Source organism: Podarcis cretensis, assembly GCF_951804945.1.
Source record: "Podarcis cretensis genome assembly, chromosome: 1".
Classification (NCBI taxonomy): Eukaryota; Metazoa; Chordata; class Lepidosauria; order Squamata; family Lacertidae; genus Podarcis; species Podarcis cretensis.
The window spans coordinates 72,468,193-72,496,049 of record NC_137170.1 but is presented as its reverse complement, the minus strand read 5'-3'; the positions used below and the strand labels follow the sequence as shown (position 1 = coordinate 72,496,049).

The following is a 27,857-nucleotide window of genomic DNA, read 5'->3' as shown; positions in this document are numbered from 1 at the left end:
TTGCTGGCCTGCTTCATCAAGAATGAGTCCTGCTTGATGAACCCAAAGGTCCATCTTCTCCAGGAATTTTTTTCCAACAACGGCCAATCAAATGACTCCAGGAAGCTCACAAGGAAGGCATGATGGCAATAACCCATTCTACTAGCTCAATATACTGGAGCTAGCACATTGCATCATACATGGCATGGGGGTCTGTGAGCACAATTATAATAAAAATATGCATTTAGGGGGCTTTTATCATTTTTGGCAATTTTAAATGGCTTAAGAACATAAAAGCAAGCTGCATTTTTATTAGGATTATGTTTACAGCTCTGCATACCCTACATGATGCAATACTAGCTCCAATGAAATTAGAATTTGGGGACTTTTAAAAGAGTGTCCAATATAAATGCCTGATTCCAACAAAGAACCTCACTTGCTAGCATCAAAACACACAAGTTAAGTAACTCTCTGAAGCTTCAGCTCCTAAATGGCATGAGCATTCATTAACAGAGCTCCAGCTTCCTCTTTTCCTAATGCTCTCATTCATTAATGAATGCTATGGTTCTCTTAATTGTGTTTGTGCTGTCTTGGATCATTATAGGGTCACTCAATTGAATTCTTCCCATGAGCATATCCGAGCTATTGTAGCTCATTCCACAACACGGTCATTACTGGAGGAAGCAGAACGTGTCATTTCTGAGAACACCGTCCCTTAATTTAGATTAATTTTCAGCTATCCAAGGGAAGAGCTTGAATATGTGTCTGCTATACTGCACTGATTTTCATCTATTATTCTACAAGGAAGAGAATTAATATATTTTTGTGTGCCTCCCTCCCTAAGTATCATCATGGAAAAATGATCCCTGCTGACTTACTGAAATGTAGCATGTTTGGCACTAGCTCAGAGATTCCCAGTGACCACAACAACCTAAATCATGAATAAAGGATCTGTGGCCCTCCACAACTCCCAGCGTTCCTCACTACTGGCCATGCTCTCTGGGACTGATGGGAGTTGGAGGGCCATTCATTCTCCAATAGTGACCTAAATCTTGGCTTCAGAGTCAGGATAGTGGTGTAAATGTTGGTGTGCTGGTCCCGGGGGAAAGGTACCGTGATCGTAGTCAGAGTTCACGAGATGAGAGGCAAGGTCCGAAACAGGGAGCCGGGCGGGGAACAGGAACGCTGGGAGGTCAGAAGCAGAAGGCTGGGCAGGGAACAGGAACGCTGGAAGGTCAGAAGCTGGGAGCCGGGCGGGAACAGGAGCGCTGGAAGATCAGAAGCAGGAAGCCGGGCAGGGAACAGGAACGCTGGAAGGTCAGAAGCTGGGAGCCGGGCGGGAACAGGAGCACTGGAAGATCAGAAGCAGGAGGCCGGGCAGGGAACAGGAACGCTGGAAGGTCAGGAACAGGAGGCCGAGCAGGGAACAGGAACACTGGAAGGTCTGAAGCCAACAACGACGTTGCTCCCGCAACCTGGGACCGGGCTGACTGACCTTTATCTTCTTCTAAGGCCAGGGGCGGTCCCGGCCCCCAGGAGCCCCGCCTCCTCTGGCCTTAAGGCGAGCACTCCTCCTGGGAGCAACCAGTTCCCTTCGCCTCTCTGCCCTAAGCCTCTGTAGTTCAGGAGAGGCCGAAGGGTTACTGGGCCCCGGAGGAGGCTCACCTGTAGCCACTGAGTCCTCAAACACCTCTGGGGCCAGAAGGGTTTCACCTGGTGCCTGCTCTTGAGGATCTGACACAGGTGCAGGCTCCTCAGAATCTAGGCCTTGCCCCAGTTCAGCCGGCCCTGGAGGCGGGGACTCCTGTGCAGGCTGGGATTCCTCTAGTTCAGCCTCTGAATCGGAATCCCAGGCCATCACAGTTGGGGTGTAAGAAGTTGATGAGGGATGCGGGTGGCACTGTGGGTTAAACCACAGATCCTAGGACTTGCTGATCAGAAGGTCAGTGGTTTGAATCCCCACGACGGGGTGAGCTCCCCTTGCTCGGTCTCTGCTCCTGCCAACCTAGCACTCTGAAAGCACGTCAGAGTGCAAGTAGATCAATAGATACCACTCCGGCAGGAAGGTAAACGGCATTTCCATGCGCTGCTCTGGTTCGCTAGAAGTGGCTTAGTCATGCTGGCCACATGACCTGGAAGCTGTACACCGGCTCCCTCGGCCAATAAAGCGAGATGAGCACCCCAACCCCAGAGTTGGCCACGACTGGACCTAATGGCCAGGGATACCTTTACCTTTAAGAAGTTGACGAGCCATAGGGATGCTTGCACATTCCCATCTGCTTTGGATTTGTTAAGTCCTGCGCTGTGTTGCCTTTTGCACGCTTTTCCCACACAAACTACAGTTAATTTTTACTATTACCTCTACTTCCACTCACAAACAAGGACAGCTCCGATGGTTGTGGTTGTAGCCCCTAAGGTTCATCCCAAATGCTCTGCCATTTCCTGAGATACCCAACCTACTTCTGCCCATCCACACCTGCCTCCTGCATTTAGAGCTGCTCACACAAGTCTGGGTGATCAACCGGTGTTGGTGGTTTGTGAGAAGAGCTCAAGACATCTGGTTGGGACCCTCTACCAAAATATCTAACATTAACAGCTTTTTGATTTCAGTAGTGGAGGGTTTGGCTTTGAGTCATAACATATCATGGGTACTCGAGCGAAAAGTCCCTGATCAGTCATTTCGACCACCCTTTCAGTTGCTCCCAGCTTCATAGTTTGGTGACATCTAAAAAGAGAAGACGAGGGAGCTCTTATTCAGGGGTCAGCAAACTTTTTCAGCAGGGGGCCGGTCCACTATCCCTCAGAACCTTGCGGGGGGGGGGACGACTATATTTTGAAGAAGAAAAAAATGAACACATTCCTATGCCCCACAAATAACCCAGAGATGCATTTTAAATAAAAACACATTCTACTCATGTAAAAACACGCTGATTCCTGGACCGTCTGCGGGCCGGATTTAGAAGGCAATTGGGCCGGATCCAGCCCCTGGGCCTTAGTTTGCCTACCCATGCTCTTATTGTTTGAAATCACCAAAGTGCAGCTCTAGGATTTTCAGTTCCTTTATGTTCATTGGACACTCTCTTGCTCTCTTCTTTTTTCAAATTCAAGATTGAGTAATTATTTTGGTCTAACCAGAAATGGGGAATATTTTTTACTGCCCCTCCAATGAAGCACCTTCCTGCAATTGAGTGATTTTTTTCAGGGAACATCCAAGTGGCAAAGGATTTAACCACTGGGGCCTTAGTTCAGGGGTAGAACATTTGCTTTGCATGTAGAAGCTTCCAAGTTTGATTGATGGCATCCCCAAGTAGGGCTGTAATGTTCCCAATCTGAGACCTTGATCTAGACCAGGGGTAGTCAACCTTTTTATACCTACCGCCCACTAATGCATCTTTCTTGATGGTAAAATTTCCTTACTGCCCAGCAGTGTTCGATAGAAGGAGGATTCAGCTTGTGCCGTAGAACCCCCTACCACCCACCTAGAATCCGGAAACGCCCACTAGTGGGCGGTAGGGACCAGGTTGACAACCCCCGATCTCGATGGACCAATAGTCTTGCTTGGTATAAGGCTCCTGAGTTGCCAAGACAACTGGGCAATGTTGTGCCTTCCCATACTGTGCTGCAAGGGAAGTTTCATTGCCTCTTGCAGTGTCATGTTGGAGAACAGGGAACACATACCCCTCAACTGTCCTGCTTTTGAGTGGAGTATGCTGGAATTATAGAAACCATCCCTGCTTCTAATTGGATCTTGGGATGTCCCATTTTATCTCCCGCAAGAGCATGGCCCCAGAAAATGCTATCATATGAGTCACCTGACTCCCGCAAGGACCCAGCCCCCAAAGATGCATGTTTTCGGGGATCACATACTTGCTGTGATTCACACAGGAGTGTGGTCACAAAAGATGCACATTTGAGGGGGTCACGCTCTTGTGCGAGTCACATGACTTGTGTGGGAGTGCAGCTATGAACGACGCACATCCCAATTTTTCTTTGTGGCATCTTGGAGGGTATGGGAACATCATGTGATCACTGCAGCAGCACTAAGACACATTCTCTGTATTGTCATTTTATGCTGAAAGAGACTATTGAACTACTCTCACAGCATAGGATGGGACAACAGGAAAGGTGGCTGTTCCTTGTATGGCCATGGTTTTGAGGTTCTTTTGCTGTCTTCCTGAAAATTTACCGTTTCCCCCTTTCGTAATTGTTTCAGCATTGCTTATGAATGAATATTATTAAAATAAAAATATGAAGGCTTTCAAATAATGAGACTATGTGGACACTGTACCTTTAAAGCACATTTGAAGCCTCAAATAATTCTGGGTACTGTAGTTTGCTAAGGGTTGCTGGGAATTGGAACTCTGTGAGGGGTAAATGACAGTGCCCAGAATTCTTTGAAAACATTGAGTTCTGGACATTTCTCCTGCACAAAGTCCCATGGGAGCCCTTTGATTTCAACTAGCCTTCCATATACGAAATTCCCACTGGTACTTTAATATTTTTTTCTTTTCTTTTATCTTCTGAAATTTTTATAGCACTTAATCAACAAAATTTAACCTCCAAGCGGTTTACATAGAAGAATCTAAAATATTCATTTAAAAACACTGATGGAAGCAAACATCAAAAATAGACTTCTGAGTTTTCCCAGAAGAAAAGTTGCTTCTGTGGTTACTCACCTTTCCGAGATCTCACCTGATCATGACTCAGAAGCTCAGATTGTAAAAAGTATTTCATTTCATTAGATGAAGCTCCCGGTTTAAACCTTAACAACATTAAGCTCTGGCTTGACATTTATAGGGATTCTGACTCACTAGATGAATTTCCTTTTTAAAAAGGAAAGCATATACACTGTAAGGCAGTATGGTAAAAAAACTACCCTGAAGCAGTGATGGCTGACAATGATCAAGGAAAACAAGTAGATAAATCTGCTCAATGTGAGCAGTTTGCTTTGTACGAGTCCCATAGATTTCAGTTGTGTCTTTTGGCAGCTACACAAAACAGATCCAAACAGATTCTGTGAACCTAATTTTTGTTTTATTTTTTAAATGAGAATGTACTGTGATTATAGGTTGCCTTGAACATTTTTTAAAAAAATGCAAAAGCAGCTGGTAAATGCTTTAACTAAATAAGCGTGCAAGCATGCATGAATTTCAGGGTGGAAACAAATGCACCAATTATACAAGAGTGACACTCCTGATGAGATTTTAGATGAAGGGAGATTCAAAATCTCTCAGAATTCCTGCTGCTTATATAATATCAGTTGTCTCAGCTGCATTATTGTTATGATTTGCCTTATTATTTCCATTGGTTTTTATAGAAATTTAAGATTTGTGGCCCTGCTAAGCTCTCAGACTGTATGTTCTGAAGGAATTTTCTCTTGATTCTCTCTTGCTACTGGTACTTCCCATGCCTGCTGCTGAATCCCAAACCTCCCTCCACAATATACTGTATTTTTCCATGTATAAGAATTCCCCATGTATATGATGACCCCTATTTTTTTAAACCCAAAATTAAGAAATTAAGTTGTTTAGCTTTTTTTGGGGGGGGGGAGGTCACTTCCGCCAATCGCTCACCCGCCTGCCTGCCACTGCTGATCGTTTGCGACAGCCACTACCAATTGCACATCTCGCCGCAGCCACGAATTGTCTGCCCACTCGCCGCCACCAACAGCCCACTCGCCCACTTGACACAGCCACCAGTCACCTGCTTGCCTTGCCACAGCTGCCAATCACCTGCCCAATTGCTGCAGCCACAGCCAATTGCCAGCAGGCCTTGCCGCAGCCGCCAATCACCCGCCCAATCGCCGCTGCCAATCTCCTGCTTGCTGCTGCCATTAATTGCACGTCCCCCCTCTGCATTCACTATACGTGTATAAGACAACACCCAATTTTTGCCCTTTTTTAAAATTGCAAAACGCATCGTCTTCTACACGGAAAAATACAGTATAGGTGTGCAAATGCAAACGTTTTTACAATATCACTGAGAGTGCTCTATTTCCTCCCCAGAAAACAGATCCTTCAGAGGATGTGTGGAAGAGTCCAGTGCTTGGGGGAAAATAGAGGGAACTCATCCATAAAGGGCTAGAAGCTGAAAACAGCAGGGAGTGGATCCTTAGACTGGTGCTCAAAAATACAGTTGCTTATAAGGAACACAGGAAGCTGTCAGACTCTTGGTCCTTCGAGCTCATTATTGTCTACTCAGACTGGGTGCCACTCTCCAGAATTCAAGGGTCTCTCCAAGCCCTACCTAAAGAAGATGGGGATTGAACCTTGAACCTGAAACCTGGATGCAAGCTGTTTTGTTATGGCCTTTCCCCAATTTTATTGTTGCAACAAAATTGCCTGAAGCGTTTCAATCATGTTTCAGCAATAATCTTCCTTGTGGCCCTGTAAATAACTAATGTAGGTGGGATAGACATGAAAAGGAATGCAAAATATGAAAACAAATCAGTAAATGTCTATACTCGGATCAGAAGATGTACCTGATTCTGCAAAGGTAAAAAAACAAAACAATATCCAGCCACTCTCCTTTGCACATGCACACCCAATCCACTGGCATCTTTGATATTTCTTGGCATGATGCATCCAGAACATCACGGGACTTCTCAAGAATGTATGTGTGCAATGCACTGTTGTTTGTGCGTGCAAGGGTCATGTTCTTGGCATCGTTATGCCCCTCTTTCCATCCTGGTACCAGAGAAGCATGCATGATGCAGTCAAGGCACTTTAAAAGAGATACAGTGTTTAGGCTCCTCCATTAATTGTGCCTCCATTTACAGCCTGAAGCTGAGGCTTCACCCTGCCTTCTGGCAGGGCTGCTCTTGGCAGTGTCTCCTGTGCTTCCCTGTACTTGTGTCTGCCATCTGAAGATGAACTCCATTTAAATTTCATTTTGCAGGGATAAGAGCTCAAGCATGCTCTCCAAATGAAGAGAAATGATCAATTAAAGCAATTACACTAACATATGCCATCTCGTGCTATTTCTGTAACAACACGAACTGGGAGACATTCTGCCAGTTGTGGGGGAGAGATTTAGAAATGGAAGGAAGAATTAATCACGCTGAAAATATTATTTCTGATGAGCAAGCTCTGCAGGGAACTGGGAAGCCACCTCTGCTGTGGGGCTTCATGGGGATAAGAGGGGGTACAGATGATTGAATCGGGTGGAGTTGAAGCAGCAGCCAGCAGCCAGGTCGATGACACCCTGGGTCTTCTTCGCCGCCTCTATTGCATCTACAGAAAACAGAAGCAGGAGACTCTTTCAGGTGGTTCGCAATTTAGTGGAACGACCTGCTCCATCGGGGCCCAGTACAGGCCACATGATCTCTTGCAATGATTATGCAAAGTTTTTTGCAGATAAAGTTGCTCAGATTCGGGAAGAGTTAGACTCCACCGTGGGAGCAGGGCCGGGGCGGGAGAGTGCTAGAGCATAGCGGTCAACGTTTCACTTTTTTAAAGGGAAATTCCCTTATTCTGAATAGGATTCCATGCAAGAAAAGGGAAAAGTTGACAGCTATGGTGCTAGAGTCCTGTCTAGTCAAGTTGTGTGGGATCAGTTCCAATTTGTTACCTCCGAGGATGTGGACAGGCTGCTTGGACGAGTGAAACCAACCACCTGTCTCCTGGATCCTTGCCCATCCTGGCTTATAAAAGCTAGCTGGGAAGGACTGGGCAATGGGCTTCGTGGGGTGGTGAATGCTTCTCTCTGTGAGGGAGCCTTCCCAGACCCGCTGAAAGAGGTGGTTATCAAACCGCTTCTGAAAAAACCATCTTTAGATTTGGCCAATATGGCCAATTATCACTTAGTGCTGACCTTTAAAGCCGTAAATGGCTTTGGCCCAGTATACCTGAAGGAGCGTCTCCACTCCCATCGTTCAGCCCGGGCACTGAGGTTCAGCACTGAGGGCCTTCTGGTGGTTCCCTCACTGCCAGAAGTGAGGTTACAGGGAATCAGGCAGAGGGCCTTCTCAATAGTAGCAACTGCCCTGGGGAACACCCTCCCACCAGATGTCAAAGAGAACAACAACTACCAGACTTTTAGAAGACATCTGAAGGCAGCCCTGATTAGGGAAGCTTTTAATGTTTGACAGACTATTATATTTTAATATTTAATATTTTGTTGGAAGATGCCCAGAGTGGCTGTGGAAATCCAGCCAGATGGGTGGGGTATAAATATTAAATTATTATAATATTATTATTATGAAATGAACCCCAAATGACTGGGCACTCTGCACTCCAGAAGAACACAGACTCTTTCAGCTTGAAATGTCTCATTGGCTTGTATCATCGGAGAGGAATCATCAAAAAATTCCTGCATTGCTAAATGGGATAAGGGATGAAGAGCAACAAATAATGGCTGCATATGGAAAGGAGCTTTCTTTGATACTGGTGTTACAAAACTTTTAGTCTGCAAAACTGTTAGTAATGGAAAATCTACCCCTTTGCATTAATATTTTTCAAATGTTGATGCCAAGAATAAGAGCACAAGAACAGTAATGGCAAAAAGAAGCCTCAAATTCCTTATTAAGATATATCAATGGTCTTTTTGTGGGACTCAGCATTAGCTTCATATTTTAGAGTTCAGGGAATCACCTGATTTTCTTGGATTTATCTGTAGCAGGCCTAATTTTAGAAGGAAATATGTAAAGCAGCTGACATTTTTCAACTTCATTACCATTACCAAAATCACCATTACACAAGAAGGAAGATTCACAGACTTGTCAACGCCCCATCTTGGGGTAAAATCCTTTCTTGTCTATGACCTGTGGTCCTAGTTTAGATTTCACTTTCTCACATCCTGCCACAGGCCTGGAGGCTACTTTGGATTTCCCCGCACTCTCGTGGCATTCTCACAAGCAAGTCTGGGTTGCCTTGTTCTCCCACCGGGACCTAGTTCAGGTAGCTGTTACCACCTCTTTCTTTCTTTCTTTCTTTCTTTCTTTCTTTCTTTCTTTCTTTCTTTCTTTCATAAACACGTGGCCACCTTCCTCCCCCCAACACTTCTCTGTAAATGTATCATGTGTGTGTCATGCTTTGAGGAGTTACACAACTTACAGCCAGAAAGCTTTACACAGCCTAAGGAAAAAGAAATAAGATTCTTTAGAGTGCAAGCAGTAACTCTTCAGACTTGCTCTGCTTATTGTCCCAGACTTCCCTCCCTTTCAATAGAGATGGACTGGTCCTTTTGTGCCCCACCCATGTTCTTCCCCGAGGTGTTGCTGTTGAAAACAGAGTTCAGTGGTACCTTGGTTCCCGAATTGCTTAATTGTCGAACAAATCGTCTCCCAAATGCTGCGAACCCGGAAATAAGTGTTCTGGTTTGTGAATGTTTTTCGGAAGCCAAACATCTGATGCAGCTTCCGCTTGAGTGCAGGTTTTGGGAGTCAAACAGACTCATGGAATGGATTAAGTTCGAGAACCAAGGTACCACTGTACTGGATTACTTGGTCTACTCCAGGAGTTCTGTTTGTACCATCTGGTATTCTGCCAACCAGAGGCAATGAGGCATAACTGGATTGGGTCTCTGTTGCCTTTTGCACTTCAGTCTCCCAGCAGAAGGAAGGCGGAAGAGGCTGCTGATAAATCTGAGGCTATCAGATTTACTCAGAAATTCAGAACAACCACGTTGCACCTTACTGTGAGCCCTCCCTCCCTCTCTCCCTCAAACTGCTTTGAGGGCTTGTTTTCTTCCATTTTTTCCTACCATGCACCCTTTGTGAACATGTCCTTCCACCTGCTGCCTGTCTTGAATTCTTGTCTCTTAGCTTCTTTTGGCTGCCATAGGCTTCGTTCCACCTAGATTTTAAGCTGATCCATGCATCCATGTAAGCATCACTTGTCACCTCTTATTTACTTAGCATTTAGCAACTCTCAACCAATTGCATGTACTCCCTCTACTAAATAATATTAAGTTTGACTTGACATTGGCCAGGGGTGGTCCTACCACTGGGTAGAGTGAGGCAAGGTGGCAGCAGTTGACAACCTCCCAGCCATTCTTCTTGAGACCATTGGCCATTCCCCTCTGCTGGAGAGCAAATCTATGTATACCACAGGCCCATCACATACTCCCTGGCTGCCAAGTGCACTGGAAATCCCACTGCCAGTGTTGAAGTAAGATTCAACTGCCTGTCCAGTCACGTAATAGGAGAGGGGGCATCTTGTCCATTGTCCCAGGCTCTTTCATTAGAGGGTTGAGAGACCACAGGCAAAATCCTCACACAGGCATGAAGTTTGACCTTGGCTCAGTCACTGTTTCCCATCCTAATCTACCTTACAGGGTTGTTGCAAGGATAACATGTGGTTGTGGAGAACCATGTAGACTATCTTAAGTTCTTTGGAGGATAAAGGTGAGACGGAAATGAAATACAACATGTTAAGGCAAGCTGCATTTTTTTTAATCCCAAACCTACATCTGCTGAACAGCTTGCTACTTTTTTAAAAAAAGCATTTGCCTGGTTTTTATATAAAATTGAACACATGGAGTGTTGTGGGGGAGCAAAATCTGCTTTGCCTCATCACACAGATCCTTTAAGCCGGTATCAGAGTAGGACTGGGGTGGGGAGGGGGGCTTTTTACGGCACTGAAGTACAGTGGTACCTCGGGTTACAGACGCTTTAGGTTACAGACGCTTCAGGTTACACACTCCGCTAACCCAGAAACAGTGCTTCAGGTTAAGAACTTTGCTTCAGGATAAGAACAGAAATCAGGCTCCGGTGGCACAGCAGCAGCAGGAGGCCCCATGAAGTGGTGCTTCAGGTTAAGAACAGTTTCAGGTTAAAAAAGGAACTCCGGAACAAATTAAGTTCTTAACCTAAGGTACCACTGTATAGTGAGGTTTGTCTCTGAATACCAGTTGCTGGGAATAACACATGGAGAGAGCACTGTTGCACTCATGTCCTACCTGTAGCTTTCTATAGAATTCTGATTGGCCACTCTAAGAATAAGATGCTGGACTAGATAAGCCATTGGCTCAGTGGCGGACTTGGGGCTCTCAAATTTCAGTGGCACCATGTGCAATGCTAAAATTTGGTGCCCCCCATCTCTCACACTCTGTTCTACAGCTGTCAAGGACTGGACTGAGGAGGAATGGTGGAGACCCCACCCCTGCACCTCCCAGAGAAGAGGAAGACAGTAGAGATTTACAACAGTGGTTTGCAGAAGGTCATGGCTCTGAGATAGAACAGGGGCAAAGCTGGGAGAGAATGAGAGAAGAAGAGTGGGGAGCAGCAGGCTGACACCTAATCATTAGAAAGCATTCCAGACCCCGCTTCTCCCAGAATCCAGAAAGCAGTGAAAGTGGTGGAGCAGAAAGCTAAAAAGCAAATGGCCTTAAGCAGCCACTGGAAGCGTGCTGTTGACAACTGAGAGGAAGGGGGGAGATTACTTGGAGCAACGCCATTACCCCGAAAGGCGACATTTCTAAGCTTCTCCCTGTGAACATTGAATAAAATACATTGGTAAGAGCTTCTTGTCTCTCTATTACTGGCAGGCTGCCATGAGGGGGAGGGATCAGATTTCCTGAAGCCTGACAACAGCACTGTTGTGGCACCCCCTGTTGCACGGAGTCCAGTGTGGCCAAACTGGTTGCGCTACCCTCTGTCTCTGATTGGCTGGAGCAGGGATGGGAGGGAGCAGATTTTGCTCTCTTCACCTGCATCCTTCTTTGAGATAAAAAGCACCCACGTTTCTGTTTGATAGTTAAACAGGCGGGCAGATGCTGAATACACACACATGCCTAGTTGGCCTGCTTAGGGTCCCTCCTTTCTGGGGAGGGACTTGAAGCTGTACCTCCCTGATCTGAAGCAGCATGCCAGCATACCCAGCATAACATTGATCCGTCATTTGTCATTTGCTCAATAAAGTATGGTTTTAGCTCATTGTCAGTTGCTTACAAAAACAAGGATGAAACAGCTTGTATTTTCATGAGCAACTGTTGCTCTCTGCAGAGACCGATACGGATGCCAACCAACCAATAAGTTGCTCTCTTTATAAAATGCCTTTAAAAACTAACTGTGAAAGTGATATAAGGAGTTGTTCATGTCACCAGGCACCACAACATTATTGGGAGTGTATTTATTCATTTATTTATTTAACTTGTAGCTATTAATTTTCAGGGCTCAAGTCACTCCATTGTGAAGAGAGAGACAGAAAGTGACATACACATCCATTAAAGAGCTCTCAAAAGAAACCTCCCAGAAATAAATGTACATGGCTAATGGGGAGGTGGACAAAAATAAGATGGTGGAGCAGGGGAGGGAAATGAAGACGATAAATCAACAACCCCACATGTGAATAACTCTTTGTATCCTGCCCCATCTTTGTCCCCAGCATGGTCCTTTGGGGGAAGTTGTGCCAGGAAGATCTCCAGCAGGTATGGTTTTGTCTGGTGGGCTTCTGCCAGAAGGTGATATTTGCCCTGAGGAGGCTCTTCTCAGCTGGTGGGAAGATGTGCCACATCTTAACACCTTCCAGCCCACCGGATTTGGGGTTTGGACCAGACCTTAAGAAAATAAACCAGCAAACCACATCCATGACCCCCAGAGAAACTCTGTGGATTATTATCCTGCTAGAATATGATAAAGTGTAGTTTCATAAAGGTGTTGAGCCCAGGAATTAAAAAAAGAAAAAACAGAAAAGACCTGAGGTGTGTTTTTCTAACCATCAATCACTGAGATGCGATCTACTGCTGGAAAAGCTGGCGGTGTCACTAGTATACACTGAAGAATTCATTGCTAATGATGAGTTGATTTCCCATTACTGTGGTAACATCAAAGGTGACAACTGATTCATTTGTTATGCTGCTGACATCAGTGTGTAAAAATTCAGTTGTGCTGCAGAGTTACCAGTGGTAGCGCATGCTGTGCTTTGCATGCTGTTGCAGTTACCAAGCCTCTGACATTCCTGTCTAAGCCAGATATGACTCTCCCTGAAGTAACTGAACTTTTAATAAGAGTGATGATTGTGGAGTGGGGGAGAGGGACCCGGGATGCTGTGATGTCTTACAGTGTAACTGGTTTGTTGTGCCAGGAGCTTTTTTAAGGAGAAGCCTGCTTTAGCACAAGTATGACAATGCATGGGGTTCCTAAATGCAAGGGTTCCTAAACTGTGGTCCATGGACCACTTGTTGACTTCATTCAGGTACTCCATGGCATGTCTGTAAAAATACAATTTAAAATCATGCAGCCCCTAGCACTACACATTAGAAGAGGCAGAAAAATCATTAAGTAGTCCATCAAGACCCTCAGCAATTTTCAAGTGGTCCATGAGTGAAAAAGTTTAGGAGCCACTGTGCTAAAGGGTTGTCACCCTAAGTGTGGTTTTATACAGCGGCAGTCCTACCATGAAGGAGAGTGAGGTGGTCACTGCAAGTAGCTGATTCTGGATGTCATGAAACAGCAATGAAATATTATTATTGTATTTTTTATGTTGGGGAGGGAGGGAAAGGTGCTTGTGGGATTTCCTACCTCAGATGCCAAAATAACTCAGCTGGCCTTGTGTCTTGTAATGGTGTGCTGTGCATTGTTATTACCACAGCAGTTACGCAGTGTCAGGCAAGAAGGGCAGACTAACAGAGCTGTGTGTCCAATCGTGCTTTATGAATTACGGTACTAGGTCACCAACATAGAGAGGTTTGTGAGAGTACATGGAATTACTGTACAGTGGATCAAATGCCCTTTGAATGCTGCAGAAAGGGGTTGTCTTTGGTCTTTTACCCATGTCATAGCACCCTTTCTAGTGAAACACCTTTGCTAATATTGCATGAAATTCACAGATGGCTGGAAGGGAAAGGAGAAGTGAGGTTTTTGCTTTCCCTTAAGAAGTGCTCTGTACTGGCTGAGATGATCGCACTGGCCATCTGTTCAGGGGCATGGGCTGCAGGAGCACAGCACACTCACCTCTGGGTGCAAGATGGGGAGTCCAAGAGAGAAGCCAAACCCATTTTCAGTCAAGAAAGATCTGGAAGCCTGTCTCTGTTGGATTTCAAGAGTAGGTGCCAGAGGGGCAAACAAGTGTAAGGGAACAGCTAGGGAGCTGTGAAGGTTCAGTTGGGGGAGCCAATGGGTGGAGAGGAAATGGGGAAAGCTGCACTGGGGTGGAGGCAAGCAGCTGGGTGGGAGAGAGGCAGCATGAATGGAAGGGGGTTGCCATACAGTCTGTCTCATTTTGCCACCTGAGACTTCCAGGTTCTGGCAAAGTCTTGCAAGAGGCATGTGAGAGGCAAGGTTCTCCCCAGAAGCCACTGCCGCCATTTTGTCTCACTTCTCCAGTGGTGGTGGGGCGCCTGTGGCAATGCTGGAGAAGTGGTTGTGGTGAAAGCTTCCAGTGAGATCTTGCAAAAGCCCCACAAGATCTCGCCGGAACCTGGAAGCTGCCCCTTCTCCTTGCTTCTCGGGCAGTAGCAGCGGGCGATCCATTGGGGGGGGGGGAGGTTGAATCTGCTGTCCCTGTGGATAGCAGACTGCTTCATGTTGCTTCATTCAAAGGCCAGCTCTGTTGCCATAGGTGCATGGTGCCAGAGAGATAGCCACGGGGACTGGCTATGGGGGGCGGGCGGGCCTGCCAAGGCTGTAGTGGTCAAGTGGGTTGGCAGGAGTGGGAGCCTGAAGAACTCCTTGGCTATGCGGCTCCAAGCAGTGATGCCCTGGGGGTCCTGACCCTGCTGCACTGCCAGGACCATCATTGCCATGCTCATTGAGTTTCGTGACATTGTAGAGCACACTTAAATCCTCAAACACTTCTTGCGTTTGCGTGGCCGAGGGTTGCAAACGGAATCTCTGCTGACTGACGCGAGGCTCGCCGCCGACTTCAACTCATCCGAAAAACCGGAGGGTTTTCCTTGACCGAAACGACGTGCAAAGCGGCTCTCACAGCAAAACATAGGAGTTCCGCACATCACTCTCTTTGCAACAACAACTTCTAAAAAACCCCCGAAATATAAAAAAAAATGCAAGTCCTTTCAGCAAAAAACTCACGGGGGGAATTTGAGGCGCGGGGGAGGCGGAGACTGAGAGAGGGGACGCGCGCGTGTGAGAGCCACCCCCTCCCGCCCGCCTCCGTGTGTAAGCAAGACCGCGCTCGCCAGGCGCTGGCTGCCCCGCTTGGCGAAGGGAGAAGCCCCCGCCCAGCTCATGCATATTCATAAATCTATTTGCATGCCGGCGCCCACCTCCTGACGGCCATTTGTAGCCGGAGCGGGGCTGCTGCCGCTTTCACTCTGCTCGCAGCTGCCGCGCCGAAAAGGAGGAGCCTGCAGCTGGCAGCTGCCTCCGAGCCGCCGCCGCCGCCGCCGCCGCCTGCGCTCGCTCGCTCGCTCGCTCGCGCCTCTCTTGGCCGGAGTCCCCCCTCGCTGGGCCTGTGGCGGTGGCAGCCCCGGAGCGGCGAGGCGGCGGCCGCGGCCAGCGACCCCCTAGCCCGGGCCGGGAGGTGCCCGCGGCGCCCCTTGCTCGCCTTCGCCTGGCCTGGGCTCCTCCTCGATGGCCGCGGGCTGCCGGGACGGCCCGGGGCAGGAAAAGTACCGTCTGGTGGTGGTGGGCGGCGGCGGAGTGGGCAAGTCCGCGCTCACCATCCAGTTCATCCAGGTGAGGGGCCTGCGAGGGGGCGGCGGAGGCGGCGGCGCCTCTTGCTGTGCTTCGCCAGGGTGGGGCGGCGGCGGCGGCGGCTCCGCCAGGCGGCCGAAGCCCCCTCCCCTTCCTCCGCGGGGCTGCCCGCAGAGTGGGGGCCCCCTTGGGGCGTGTGGGGAGCCTGCGCGCGCCTGGACGGGAGACGCTGCTGGGAGGGGCGAAGCTTCTCTCGCCTGCTGCCGGGGGAGGCCTGTGGCGCTGCTCGGGGCCAGAGGAGCCTGGAGCTTTTTGCCTGGACGGGGGGGCTGGGGGCGAAGGGAGGGGTTGCCCGCTGGCTTGGCGGCGACGTTGCTCCTGGGGCCTGGAGGCGCGCACAGCCGGAGGGCAGGGTGTGTGTCGCTGGTCCTGCTCCCTGCGCCAACTTCGACGGGGCGGCTGTGTTTGGCGAGACGTTTTTCGGCCCGTTGCTTCCGCGCGGCTGGGCGATTTCGGACTGGATGTGGGTCCGTCCCCCTTCCTTGGATAAGTGCCCCCCAAACTCGGCGGGCTTTACTTCCGAGGGAGCCCGCCGGCCACCGAGGCTGCTTCCCGTAGCTTCAGGCTCTGTCGGCGCGAAATCTCTGCTCTCGGATGCCTTTCCAGGAATTTGCTTTGCAACAGGTATGTTCCTTTAAGCACTGTCTGGGAACCGGCCGCGTTGGCAGCCAATGAGCTTTGGCGTGTGTTCAAAGATGTTTTGACTTTTTGCTTACATCATACTTGATGGAACAAAATCCTTCCAAGCAAAGGCGATGCGTTAAGAATCTCTCTTCCTTCTTAATTCCTCTTCTGGCAGGTGACGGGCGCGTTACCTCTGCCCAGGTAACCTCTCCTAAAGAGGTGATGCTTATTGAGCTAGATACGTATTATTTGCGTAGGAGAGTATTGGCATCTGCTTGAGGGCATATAAGTAGGAAAATACTTTGTGATAAAGTAGAAGCCGCTGCTTAAAAGGAAACGGGGAAAAAAGGCTGAACACTTATATAAAAAAAGCCCTTGATGCAATGTTTATTTAAGGTTTTCAGCCTTGATGTAATGTTTGCTTAAGGCTCTGAATGGATGAGGAGATTGACTGCTCTTGTTCAGCGTATCCAAGCCCTGTAGGGCACGAGGACCTTGAACTGAAGTGTGCCTTCCACGTTTATGTGTTGAAGTGGGAGGGAAATGGTCTCTTACCAAAGTAACAATTTCAGGTTGTCTTTTGTGTGTAGTTTATTTTTATTATTTATTTCAGAACATTTATATGCTCCTTGGTTGCAGTAAAACCTCAAAGGAGCTTGCAAAATATTGGTGTGCATATGTTGAGGGTAAACTAGGGACAGGAAATAAAATTCTTGTTATATAGGCAGTATAAGGCGGCTGAGGTTATGTTGCCATAGAGGGGATGGGAAGGAGAGGGGTGGTCTGGTGGTTGTGCACAGAAAAGTTGAGTGTTTCAGCTAAGGTGATCTGGCATTGTTGGGAATTGTTAACGCTTGGGAAGCATGATTTGTATATGCTTGGAAGAGATAGTAGAAATATTAGATTGTGTATCGTGTTTAGCTCATTTTGCAATAGATGGAAATGGAAAACAGGTTGATTCTGTGCAGCTTTGCACTTGGAGCACAAAATTTGTGACTACTAGTTCAGGGCAGCCATCAGGCACTTCATACTATTTTCATATGTCTTTCACTGTCTCTAACTCAACTGGCATATTAATGAAGAATTCCACAGCCCCATTGAAAGATAAATTGAAGCCTATTGCTTGCACCGCTGCATTCTGAAGATGGGAAAACTGTTAGATTAGTTCATGGAATGTATAAAATGCACCCCAAAACTTACCTTTATCTAGGATTTGAAATAATGAACTCCTGACAGAAGCCTGCAAGACTTTGAACACAGTGGTACTAACTTTTGAGTAAGCACACAGAATTGAAATGTATCTGACAGTTGCTGTGTTCTGACTCTCTTCTGATTTCATTTTGACTTGACGGAGAAAAAAAATGGAAGCCAAAGTGCAACCATAAAAGTATCCATTTACAGTCCTGCTTTGAGTTAAAGGGCTGTTTATGGTCATCTACACATAATGTTGGGTTTGTTCATCAGTTTGAATGTCTGCTGTCTTCTACTGCTGTTGCATGGTAGCAAAGACCTGAATAGCTTGCCTTTTCTGAAATGCTGGGTTTAGAATAATTGTAATCCCATTTTGTGCGGCTTATTGGTGGATATTTGCCAGTGGATGGAGATAATTAGTTTATCCCTGCATGGCTGAAGCTACAGTTGACAGATTACCATTCAGACTTTGTATAGTTTCCATAGATAGTACTGTCTGGATGCTGACTATGGCTATATATCCTCCTGTGTAGTTTTACATTCCAGAGGGGTGGGCATGTCAGTCTGCTGTGGCCAAAACAACTTTGGTTTTATGGCACCATAAAGGCTAGCAGGGATGTAAGCTTTTGTGGGCTAGATGCATCACTTGGTTTCCAAAGTTGGTTTTTGACACAGTGAGGCCAAAAGAGTACATAGAATCATACTCCAAAATTTAGTGCAGTAAGCCTCCACTGTTGTGCCATTAAAATATCTAAATCTACATACCTGCATTTAGCAAAGTACATGTGACTTTAGATGAGATCAGAGCAGCTGGATTTAACGACTGACTTTAAATCCTGACGCTGATGAGCTGATACTGCTCATTAGATTTCACTCGGGCAACACAGCGTCACAAGCAATCTGAGTTGCTTTCTAGATAGAAATGAGGAATAAGTGAGCTATTCTGTATCTTCTTTTTTTTTAATGGTGAGCTAAAATGTGTGTATTGGGTTTCAGAATATGCTCTAATCAGCTATGTGCAGATTTCCTGAAAGTTTTGTTCAGGCAAACATCTTAATTGACTTCCAATAAGTTTTGCTCACCATAGCCAATTAAAGTACTCTAAGCTCAGTTTGCTTTATCTAGGCTTGAGGCGAAGTAGAACATTTCTAGTTCTACTTTTGATGTAACTTGCATAGCACTTAGTTCAAGTTCACGTGTGATTTCATGTTGCTGTGGTGCAAGGGGAACATACATAGTGGCAAAATGTTCTACTTTGCTCTTGGGCAATGCTTAGTAAGGCTGCTGCTTTCATTGCATGCGAAACCCTGTGAGTAATGATAAAGGTCTGATATAATGTGCTAGTGAATCCTCAGATGTACTTGCACAACCTTTGCCAGATAACACAGCCCATCTACAGTGGGATTTGGGGGGCTTAACCTAGGTGCTCAGATGCAGGAGTATCATGGCTTTCCTAAAGCCCTGTGCCTTGAAATTGCTTTGCAGTGCATACAAAATTCTCTTCTGAAAGCTGGCTGCTGTGAAAGTGCAGCTGTGCTTGCTTTGGTGGTAATCTTTGTCCACACTGCATAGTAATAGCACAACTGTACCTGTCATCAGCAACTGCCTTTAATAGCAATGCATCACTATGGACTAAAGCTACACAAGCTGAGTGTTGTATTGCGATTACTCAGCCAAGCTTATTTTACAAACGCCTTCACCCTCTGCTGCAGCAATAAAAACTGACTTTCTTAAATGTTGTAAGGTTAGTTAGCCTGGACAGTGGCTTCATAGTAACAGCAGAGAAATCTAGATCATTTTTTGGGGGGGCGTTCATGGTACCCTTAATCATGCCAAGCATTTCACAATGCATTCATTGTCCAAGTAGCAAGTCTCTTCATAATTGATGCTGTAACCACTATAAACATTCATTTAGTTCTTCTAACTGTAAGCCAGGGTCTCTCCAGGGCTAGATAAAGTTATCACTACTGTACAAACTAACCCCAGTTCTTTTCTGTAGCAAGAGCTGGGAGGGGAGGGAGGAAAGAGACACTGTCATCTTTCTGGCAGGGAAGACAAGAATGAACTAATTGTGTGAAACATCCCAGGAGTGTATAAAACTTGGCACTTGCTGAGCGGTGTCCAGATCCACAGTGTGACCTCTTAACAGTGCAAAGAGTGTCTTGCCATTGGGAGTAGATGTAGCTTGCTGCTGGATTCAGAGGCAGGTGTTGTTTTAGGTTTTAATATATGAAACTTTGCATTGACTGCAGATTTTCATTGCTGCCATGCCCCTGTGCAGCATTCCACTACGGGTGTATCAGTGCCACATCCTCATCTTCTAGCCTGTCCCGGTCATACTAGACTGAAGTTCTCGTTCTCGTTCATTTTTTGTTATGGATTGAAGCAGCAAGAAGATGAAATGTGAATATATGAAATTCATATAGTCATAGCTGCAACAAACAGCAGCTTCCATTGTTTTATGTATTTATGAATTAAAATAATTATATTTCACAAATCGTTTAAAAATGTCAGTGGCTTTCAGCAATTGTCCATGGCACCATACAATAACTATATGAGAAGTTAAAATCAGAACTCAGTTAACTATTGTGGAAAGAATTCCTGCATGAGCCTGATGAATTAGAAAAGTTTTCAGCAGGCATTTAAAACTTGGCTCACAATGCACCCACTGAATGTCTTTTGGCAGAGTATTCTATAGGACTGGGCTGATGACACCACTAATGGTTTGGTTTCTTATTGTTGTCAAATGAGCCTTGCCAACTCTTGGAGCAACTAACAATGTTCCTGCAGGATAATCTTAGTGATTGATTACTCCTTAATTGTTGGAGCAGTAAGGAAAAGTACTAGCAGCATCACTTGGCTTAGCTTTATCTGTTTAAAGTTAATATAGCACTTAGTTCATAGCATGCTCTTTTGGCATGCAGGAGATCTCTACACCCTCCAGATTCAACACACATCATTCCTGACTATTGCTCTTACTGGCTGGGAGTTGTAGTTCAAAGCATTTGAAGGGCACCTTGTTGGGGAAGGCTGCTGCAGGCGTAGGTCATAGATCACATTCAGTTCCACAGGTGCAGTAATCGATTGCACTTGAGACGTTGGGCACTCCCACTGGATCTGCATAACCTTTCTCATAAGAGGTGCAGCTACTTCTGCAGTAAATGGTATAGATCCTTTGAACTTTGTAATTTCCAAATTGGTTACACCACTGACATACTGTACGAAATTAAGCCTGCAATTCAATACACTCTTACTTGGGAGGCAAGCTTTACTGAGTGAAGTAGGATTTATGTCTGAGTGAATGTGCTTTTCTTCTGAGTTCAAAATACCCCACCCAAAAAGGAAATTGTGCTCTTTGTGGCTGCAAAGATCCTGACTGGAATAAGGGATGAAACTGACCTAAAGCAATGACTTAGAAGGAAATCCAGGAAATAGATTTCTCCAAAGGCAAATATGTCCAAGAGAGACAGATATCTGCAATGGGGAGGCAGTTTCCTTCAGAAAAGGCCAGCCAAAATGATAAGGGGGTGGAGCAACCCCACTTTGAGGAAAGATTGCAGCATTTGGGGCTTTTCAGTTTAGACAGAAGTGTACAGTGGTACCTCGGGTTAAGAACTTAATTCGTTCCGGAGGTCCGTTCTTAACCTGAAGCACCACTGTAGCTAATGGGGCCTCCTGCTGCCACTGCTGCACAATTTCTGTTCTCAGCCTGAAGCAAAGTTCTTAACCCGAGGTACTATTTCTGGGTTAGCAGAGTCTTTAACCTGAAACTTCTGTAACCCAAGGTACCACTGTATAGAATTTTGCATCGCATGAAGAAGCTTTTCTCCTTCTCTCCTAACAGTAGAACTCATGGGGGGCATCCAGTGAAGCTGAATGTCGAAAGATTCAGGGCAGGTAGAAGAAAGTGCTTCTTCACACAGCACATAGTTAAACTGTGGAACTCACTTCCACAAGATGCAGTGGTGGCCACCAACATGGATGGCTTTAAAAGAAGACTGGACAAATTCTTGGAGGATAAGGCTATCAGTGGTTACTAGCTATACTTTGGAGGCAGCAATGCTTCTGAATACCATTTGCTGGAAACCACAGCAGGGGAGAGTGCACTTGTGCTCAGGTCCTGCTTGTGCCTTTCCATAGGCATCATGTTGGCTAGGATGCTGGGCCAGATGGACTATTGGCCTGCATTTATTTCATATCAAATCCCCCCCCCCCCCGGAAGATTTAAAATTTTCCTGCTAGTGCCAATGCAAAGTCCATCTTTATTATACCCATATTGCAGAAGGTGGGGCTTTGCCTTCTGCAAAGTAACCAAAAGCCATGTCCATATTCACAACAACCCTGAAGTGTAGTCCAGCATTACCCTGTCTTGTGTGTGTTCTAGAGAAATGCTGTTGGAGGGGCAGTAACATTGATTGCAGCAGCAGTGCACTTAAGGGCAGGGAAGGAGGGTGCAGGGAGCTTGGGGAACAACAACAACAACAAAATAGCAGCAGGTGGAAATATATAATCTGGATGCCCATGCATAGACAGAAGGTCTCCCTGCTGAGAAACAATGGAGGAATAGACCTGGCAATAACCAGTTTCTCAAGAGGCAGGTCTGCTCACACCTCACTGCCCCACAGTCACCAGGTCTACCAGAAATGGAAGAAGTGTTCTTGGATGCTTCTTCTGTAATAGGCACATCTATTTTCTTGTTTATTTTCTTGGGAATATTTACTTTGGAAAAATTCCTGTGACTAAGACATGCTCTGAGCAGAACCATCGATATAACAAGTCACTTAAGTTTGTTGCTTTCGTAGATTCTGAAGGATCTATTCCTGAGTATGGCTGACTTTGGATATCCCCTGTCAAATCTGCAAGAGCAGAGCGCACCTCCAATTTGATTCAAGGGGAAGAAGTGTTCCTCCATTCCCAGAACATCCTGAATTAAGCACAACTGAGATCAGGGTAGCTATGTCAAGCTGAGGGGCTGAGTGCAAAGATGCCTAAGATGCAATTAGCCGCTGGTGTTCTTGAATATCCAAATCCCAGCAAATTGCTTGGAAAAGCAACCTGAATAGACTCTTTGCTTTAGCTTGGGATAAGGTAGGGATAAGTTGCTTTGTGGTGTTGGTTATGCTATAGAATGCATGCAGCTGTTGCAGAGCTTTCCCCCAGCTGTCGTGCACGGTTTGTCACAATATACCCTGCATTTTCTTCCCACTTAACCCTCTTAACTTTCTGAGTTTCTGTGCCCAAAGGAATAGGGGTTAGTGGATCCTCAACTTTTTTTTTTTAAGGAAAACTGCAAACAGTTGCTTGCTTCCTAGTTCATTTAGGCTTAAGTTGAACAGTCTGTAGCTATTACTTAGAAGAAACATTCCAAAAGTACACTCTGTGTATACAAAATGTTAGAAATGTGTTGCTACATGTTTGATTTTTCTTTAAATTGCATGTGTAGAACAGCAGTTAAAGAAAAGTTTTTAAACTTGTTTTGATTTTTTAAAGTTTATGTAACCTGCCCTGAGACCTTGCAGCAAAGGGTGGGAAATAAATAAATAAATAAATAAATAAATAAATAAATAAATAAATAATAAAAGCTCATTGTTGTGCACTCTGCTGATTAGCTCTAGTTAATTTAATATCCCCAGTGATAGTGAATCTGAATCTGTCTTTATTTGTTGTTGTTGTTGTTGTTGTTGTTGTTGTTGTTGTTGTTGTTTAGTCATTTAGTCATATCCGACTCTTCATGACCCCATGGACCAGAGCATGCCAGGCACTCCTGTCTTCCACTGCCTCCCGCAGTTTGGTCAGACTCATGTTTGTAGCTTCGAGAACACTGTCCAACCATCTCATCCTCTGTCGTCCCCTTCTCCTTGTGCCCTCCATCTTTCCCAACATCAGGGTCTTTTCCAGGGAGTCTTCTCTTCTCATGATGTGGCAAACCAACAAATCCTAAATATGTGGAATTCCTCTTTTATAAAACATGTGTTTGTTTTGACACACTATTTTGACCAGAGTCACTGTTACTGGTGTTCCAGCTTAGACTATCCAGATAAGATACAACTTATTTCTATTTCTGAAGCAGGTGGTAATGTATATTGGGGCTTGATATATTGTCCAAAACAGGTTTGAAGTCCCTATTGTGATATCAGTTGCATAATTTTTGACCTGGCAATATATCACAAATCATAATGTTTGTGCGTGTGCACGCGCGCGATGTGGGAAAAAACCATGAAACCAGTCAATGCCTCTATACAACTCCATTCTTATTTCAGACATTGTGATATATTGGTATATCATGGTGCTACATGACTAGACTAAAAGCCGAAAGGGGTCAAAATAGTGTGTGTGTCCCCAAACAAGAGGCTTTTCTGGTTAAGCAATAACCACAAGACATCATGGATTTCTTGATTAGAGAATGGCAGTTAACACCTACCATACTTTCACACTGTATATTGTCTGATTCCAAGGGAAATCCATGTTTCTTGGCTGTCACAATCATACTGTTACATCTGCTGCAGGACTGATTCTGAGAGCCTCATATTCCAGATGAACTATCTGGAACACACAGGCTCTGTCTGTGTAGGAGGCTCCAGGTTCTTGGACAGCTGGGCTGCATGAGAGCTGTTTCAAGATGGACCCATGTTTAAATAAGGTAGCTTAATATATTCATCAATTTAAGAGCTCCTGGTTTGCCAGCTTCAGTAATGATGTTCAATCCGGAGTGGAATCTGTCTATTGATCTTGCTATGTTTATATATTTCCTTCAAGAAGCACAAGATACCCTCATGTCTTGCAGAGGTAGTGACCTCTTCTTTAAGGGGCCTTCTAAAAAGCAGGCAGTTTTGAAACTTTGCATTGTTTTCTGAACAGGTTTCTTGCGATGGGGTAAAGGAAGTGGTTAAAGCTTGTTAAAACTTAGCTAAAAATATCAGGGGAGGTTTTTGGTTGCAATCCATGCCTCTTGAAAGGAAGCTTTAACACCCTGTATCAGAAGGACTTGAGTGATTGCCATTTAAACAAACAAAACAGAAGTTTGGATTGCAACTTACGCAGTTAACGGCAACAGCACCAAATAACGATGTGGTAATGCTTGGGGGAGAATTTGCTAACTAGATAGAACCAGAGGGCTCAGAGTTCGAAAGAGATCCATGTTTACTGCTGCAGACTGTGCCACTTGAAAGATCGGAGAATATTTTTATTGTATGTAGGGGGCGGCACCAGCCTTATATTTACAGCAAATTATAACAATCACGGAGTGAATGTGAGGCAACTTTAAATTGAGGTATTTTCTGCGCAGAAGTGGATAATACTCATTTCATACACCCACTCAGGGCTTTTTTTTCAGCTGGAACTTGCTGGAACTCAGGTGGGTGCCACTGCTATTCTAAGAGAGCAAGGGAGGTGTTCGTGGTGAGTTCCGGTACCTCTGCACTGCACTCACTAATTATATTTATGTGTCTTGCTTTTAAGTGAATTTCTTATTGTGTAATGGCGATGAGTTTCAATTGTATTATGTCTCATTGAAATCAGTTATGATGAAAGTTAAATTAGAAATGTTCTAAAGATGAGTGGATGAGGTGCAGCCTTATTCCCAGTTGGAGATGGGCAGTGAAGTGGTGGATTGCCGCTGAATTTTCACACTGCTTCTGAGGAATGTGGAGCATCTATAACAGGGGTCCCCAAACTAAGGTCCGTGGGCCAGATAAGGCCCAAGGGACTCATTTATCTGGCCCGCGGTGACCCCCACGGCCCGCTGCCACCGCCCGCTCTTACCGGCGCTGCGCGGCGCGGCTACCCACTTCTGGGTTGGAGGAATACTAGAAATAGCTTGTGCGCATGCGCAAGTGTTATTTCTGGTGCACATCGGGTCGGAGGAGGCCCGTGCACATGTGCACAAGCTATTTCTGGTGCTCCTCCGACTCAGAAGTGCGCTGGAAATAGTGTGTGCGCACGCGCTCCACCCCGCAATTGGCACTGGAAACACCGGTCCGAGGTGTTTTAAGTTTGCTGACCTCTGCCCTATAAAGTGCACTGGGAACATTCCCCTTTCTGGCTGCAAGATCACAAAGAGACCTGGAACTCACCAAAGGCAGGAAGGGATGCTTAGAACAATGAGTTGTAGAAAGCAAATCTTTTGACTCTTTTTGTTTTTTTAATGACAACTAAATCCCCTTTGTAGAGCCTATGAGTCTCGCAAGTGATGGCTGTAAATTCACGTGCGAACACCACGTTAGCTCTATAAACAGGTATGTGTTGTAATGGGTATTGCCAGTGACATGCCTGTGCATCAATTTCAAAAGTTTGTAGCTATATTAAGATAGTTTCAGTTTTTCAGTATGAAAACACATTTTTTTCTCGCAAGTCAGGGTAGTAAAATGGCACTATATAGTCAGACCACTTCCCCTTGGGGTTAATCTGGTAACTCCCTGGCATGCTGCATTCCATTCATTTTGTAGTTAACTCAAGCATGTCCTTCCACTACTACTTTAAGCTGCAACCCAAGAGGTTTGGAGATCCTGCAGTCTTGAAAAGCGTCTTTTGTTTGCTAGATGGGAATTGATAAGAGTGATAACAAGACAATGCTATTTTTGTCTACAGAAGTGCACATTGGGCTGTTTGGACCATCCTCACCAGTTTGGGAGGTAAATCTGTAGGGGTGAGGGTTAGAGCTTGGATGAGCAACATAGCTTTAAATAGGTGTCCTGATGAGCTCTCAAAGCTAAGTTTGACTTTGCAGTGATATTTTAAACAGTTTTATGAATTTGAGAAAGCTCTCGAGCTATTTCAAAACATGTAAGAGTTTGTTATATAACCCTTTCTGGAAGGATACATTCGAATTGATTTTCTGCTAGCAAAGCTTGGAAGCTGTGAAGGGAGTGAGTTGAGCATGCCATCTTTGTGCAAATGGGATAATTTGCACCAAACGACTGAACAAATAACAGAGAGAGAGAGAGCACCCAAAATATGCTTGGCTGCCACTCAACTAAATGGGACCTCAGTGCACATACCTGTGTGCTGGATGGGCCAAGCACTTGATTGTAGACTTCCTTCATACAGATAGCAGTGTTTATCCTTTATGCACAGCCACAGCACTCCTCCAACTACAGGGTGACAGCTGTCAGTGCTTTAATAGTTTGGTTTCATGCCCTATAATTACAGCAAACCTGCTGTTGGAGAGAAGGGAGCAGGAAAAACAATCCTCCTCTTCTTCCCCACTTCTTCTTGGTATACTTAAGGAAGATCAAGCTGTCAAGAGGCTTGCCTTCCACTGACCTTTATTAAGCAAGGGGATAATACTCTGTACCTTCTCCTATCTGGAATGTCACACTATGGAAGGAGCTGAATTTGCCTCTTGGTTAACAATGTGTTGAAACAAGCTTTTAAAAAATGCAGTGTGTGTGGAGAGAATCTGTGTGCTTGGATAGCAGTTGCTGTCCTTACTGTGTGCCCTGGATGCATCGGAGTACGTTTGAGAGATGTGCTATAATGAGTTCCTTATCCAAAACTCTTGCAGGAATTTTCCAGTGGTGATTTGGAAGGTGAAGTAGAAGTGGGTGGGGGAGGGGGAGGGGGCATTGTCAAAAGGGGGAGGGGTAGAGGGTGAAGGCTAAACATTGTGACAGCTGCACAAATGGCAGAAATTGACAGGTAAATTTGTACCTTATGGAAAGTTCAGCGATGGGGAAAGATGCTGTTGTTCTTCTGCCTGCTGTGCGATTGTTAAAAAGGCTCAAAAGCATCTACCCCTTTCAAAAATTGGCAACTCTAAAAGTGCTCAAATTGCAACATGTTGCAATGAAGAATTAATTTCTAGCTCTCCATTCCAAATAGGTAATAAGTGGGCTACACACATTAGCAATCTGATTTTGGGTTTGATCATTAAAGAGGCCAATAGGTAAAGCTGGAGTATGTACACTTTTGGGTAGCTTCTCCAAAAAGACAGCAAAGCTCCATCCAGTGTTAGGTGAAGCAAGGAATGTGACCCTTACCATTGGACAACCGACTCCGTTCTAGTTTCTACACCCCTCATCTCTTCAACCTTCATCCAGGGAAGAGGCACAACTATAGTTCAAGAACAGGTTAAACCCAGGCAAAAACACTTAAGGAGGGTGCAGAGCACTTAAGGAGGGGCATGGCATGGGGAGAGTCCTGAGGGCCACAAGTAGAATGGCCTGGAAGGTCACATTCGGGCCAAGAGTCTACTCCCCTGCAATACAGCTCTTTCATAGATGCTAACTTTGTGTTCTTTCATTTACCAAAAGCAAAAAAAGTGCCAAATAACAACTCTCAGAGCTAGTTCTGTGGCACAAGTGCACAGCTGACAGCTCATCAGGTGTCTCAACAGAAATAGTACTTGCTTACACACACACTATTTTAAACTGATAACTTTTATAGAAAGTGAACAATAATAACCAGTGTGCATTTGGGAATCTCTTCTGTTTGGTATTCTGTAGAAGCTTCTCTTAAAATACTTCTAAGT

General features: G+C 45.5%; 1 protein-coding gene across 1 annotated transcript in view; it reads left to right on the top strand.

The window, feature by feature from the left end:
• The first annotated feature begins 15,300 nt into the window (after positions 1-15,300).
• The window catches only part of RRAS2 (RAS related 2), a 38,538-nt gene continuing 25,981 nt past the window's right edge, over positions 15,301-27,857 (top strand). The window contains exon 1 of the mRNA XM_079967033.1: positions 15,301-15,556. Coding sequence (XP_079823159.1) covers positions 15,452-15,556 — 105 coding nt within the window. The 5' untranslated portion in view covers positions 15,301-15,451. The remainder of the gene's footprint in view (positions 15,557-27,857) is intronic.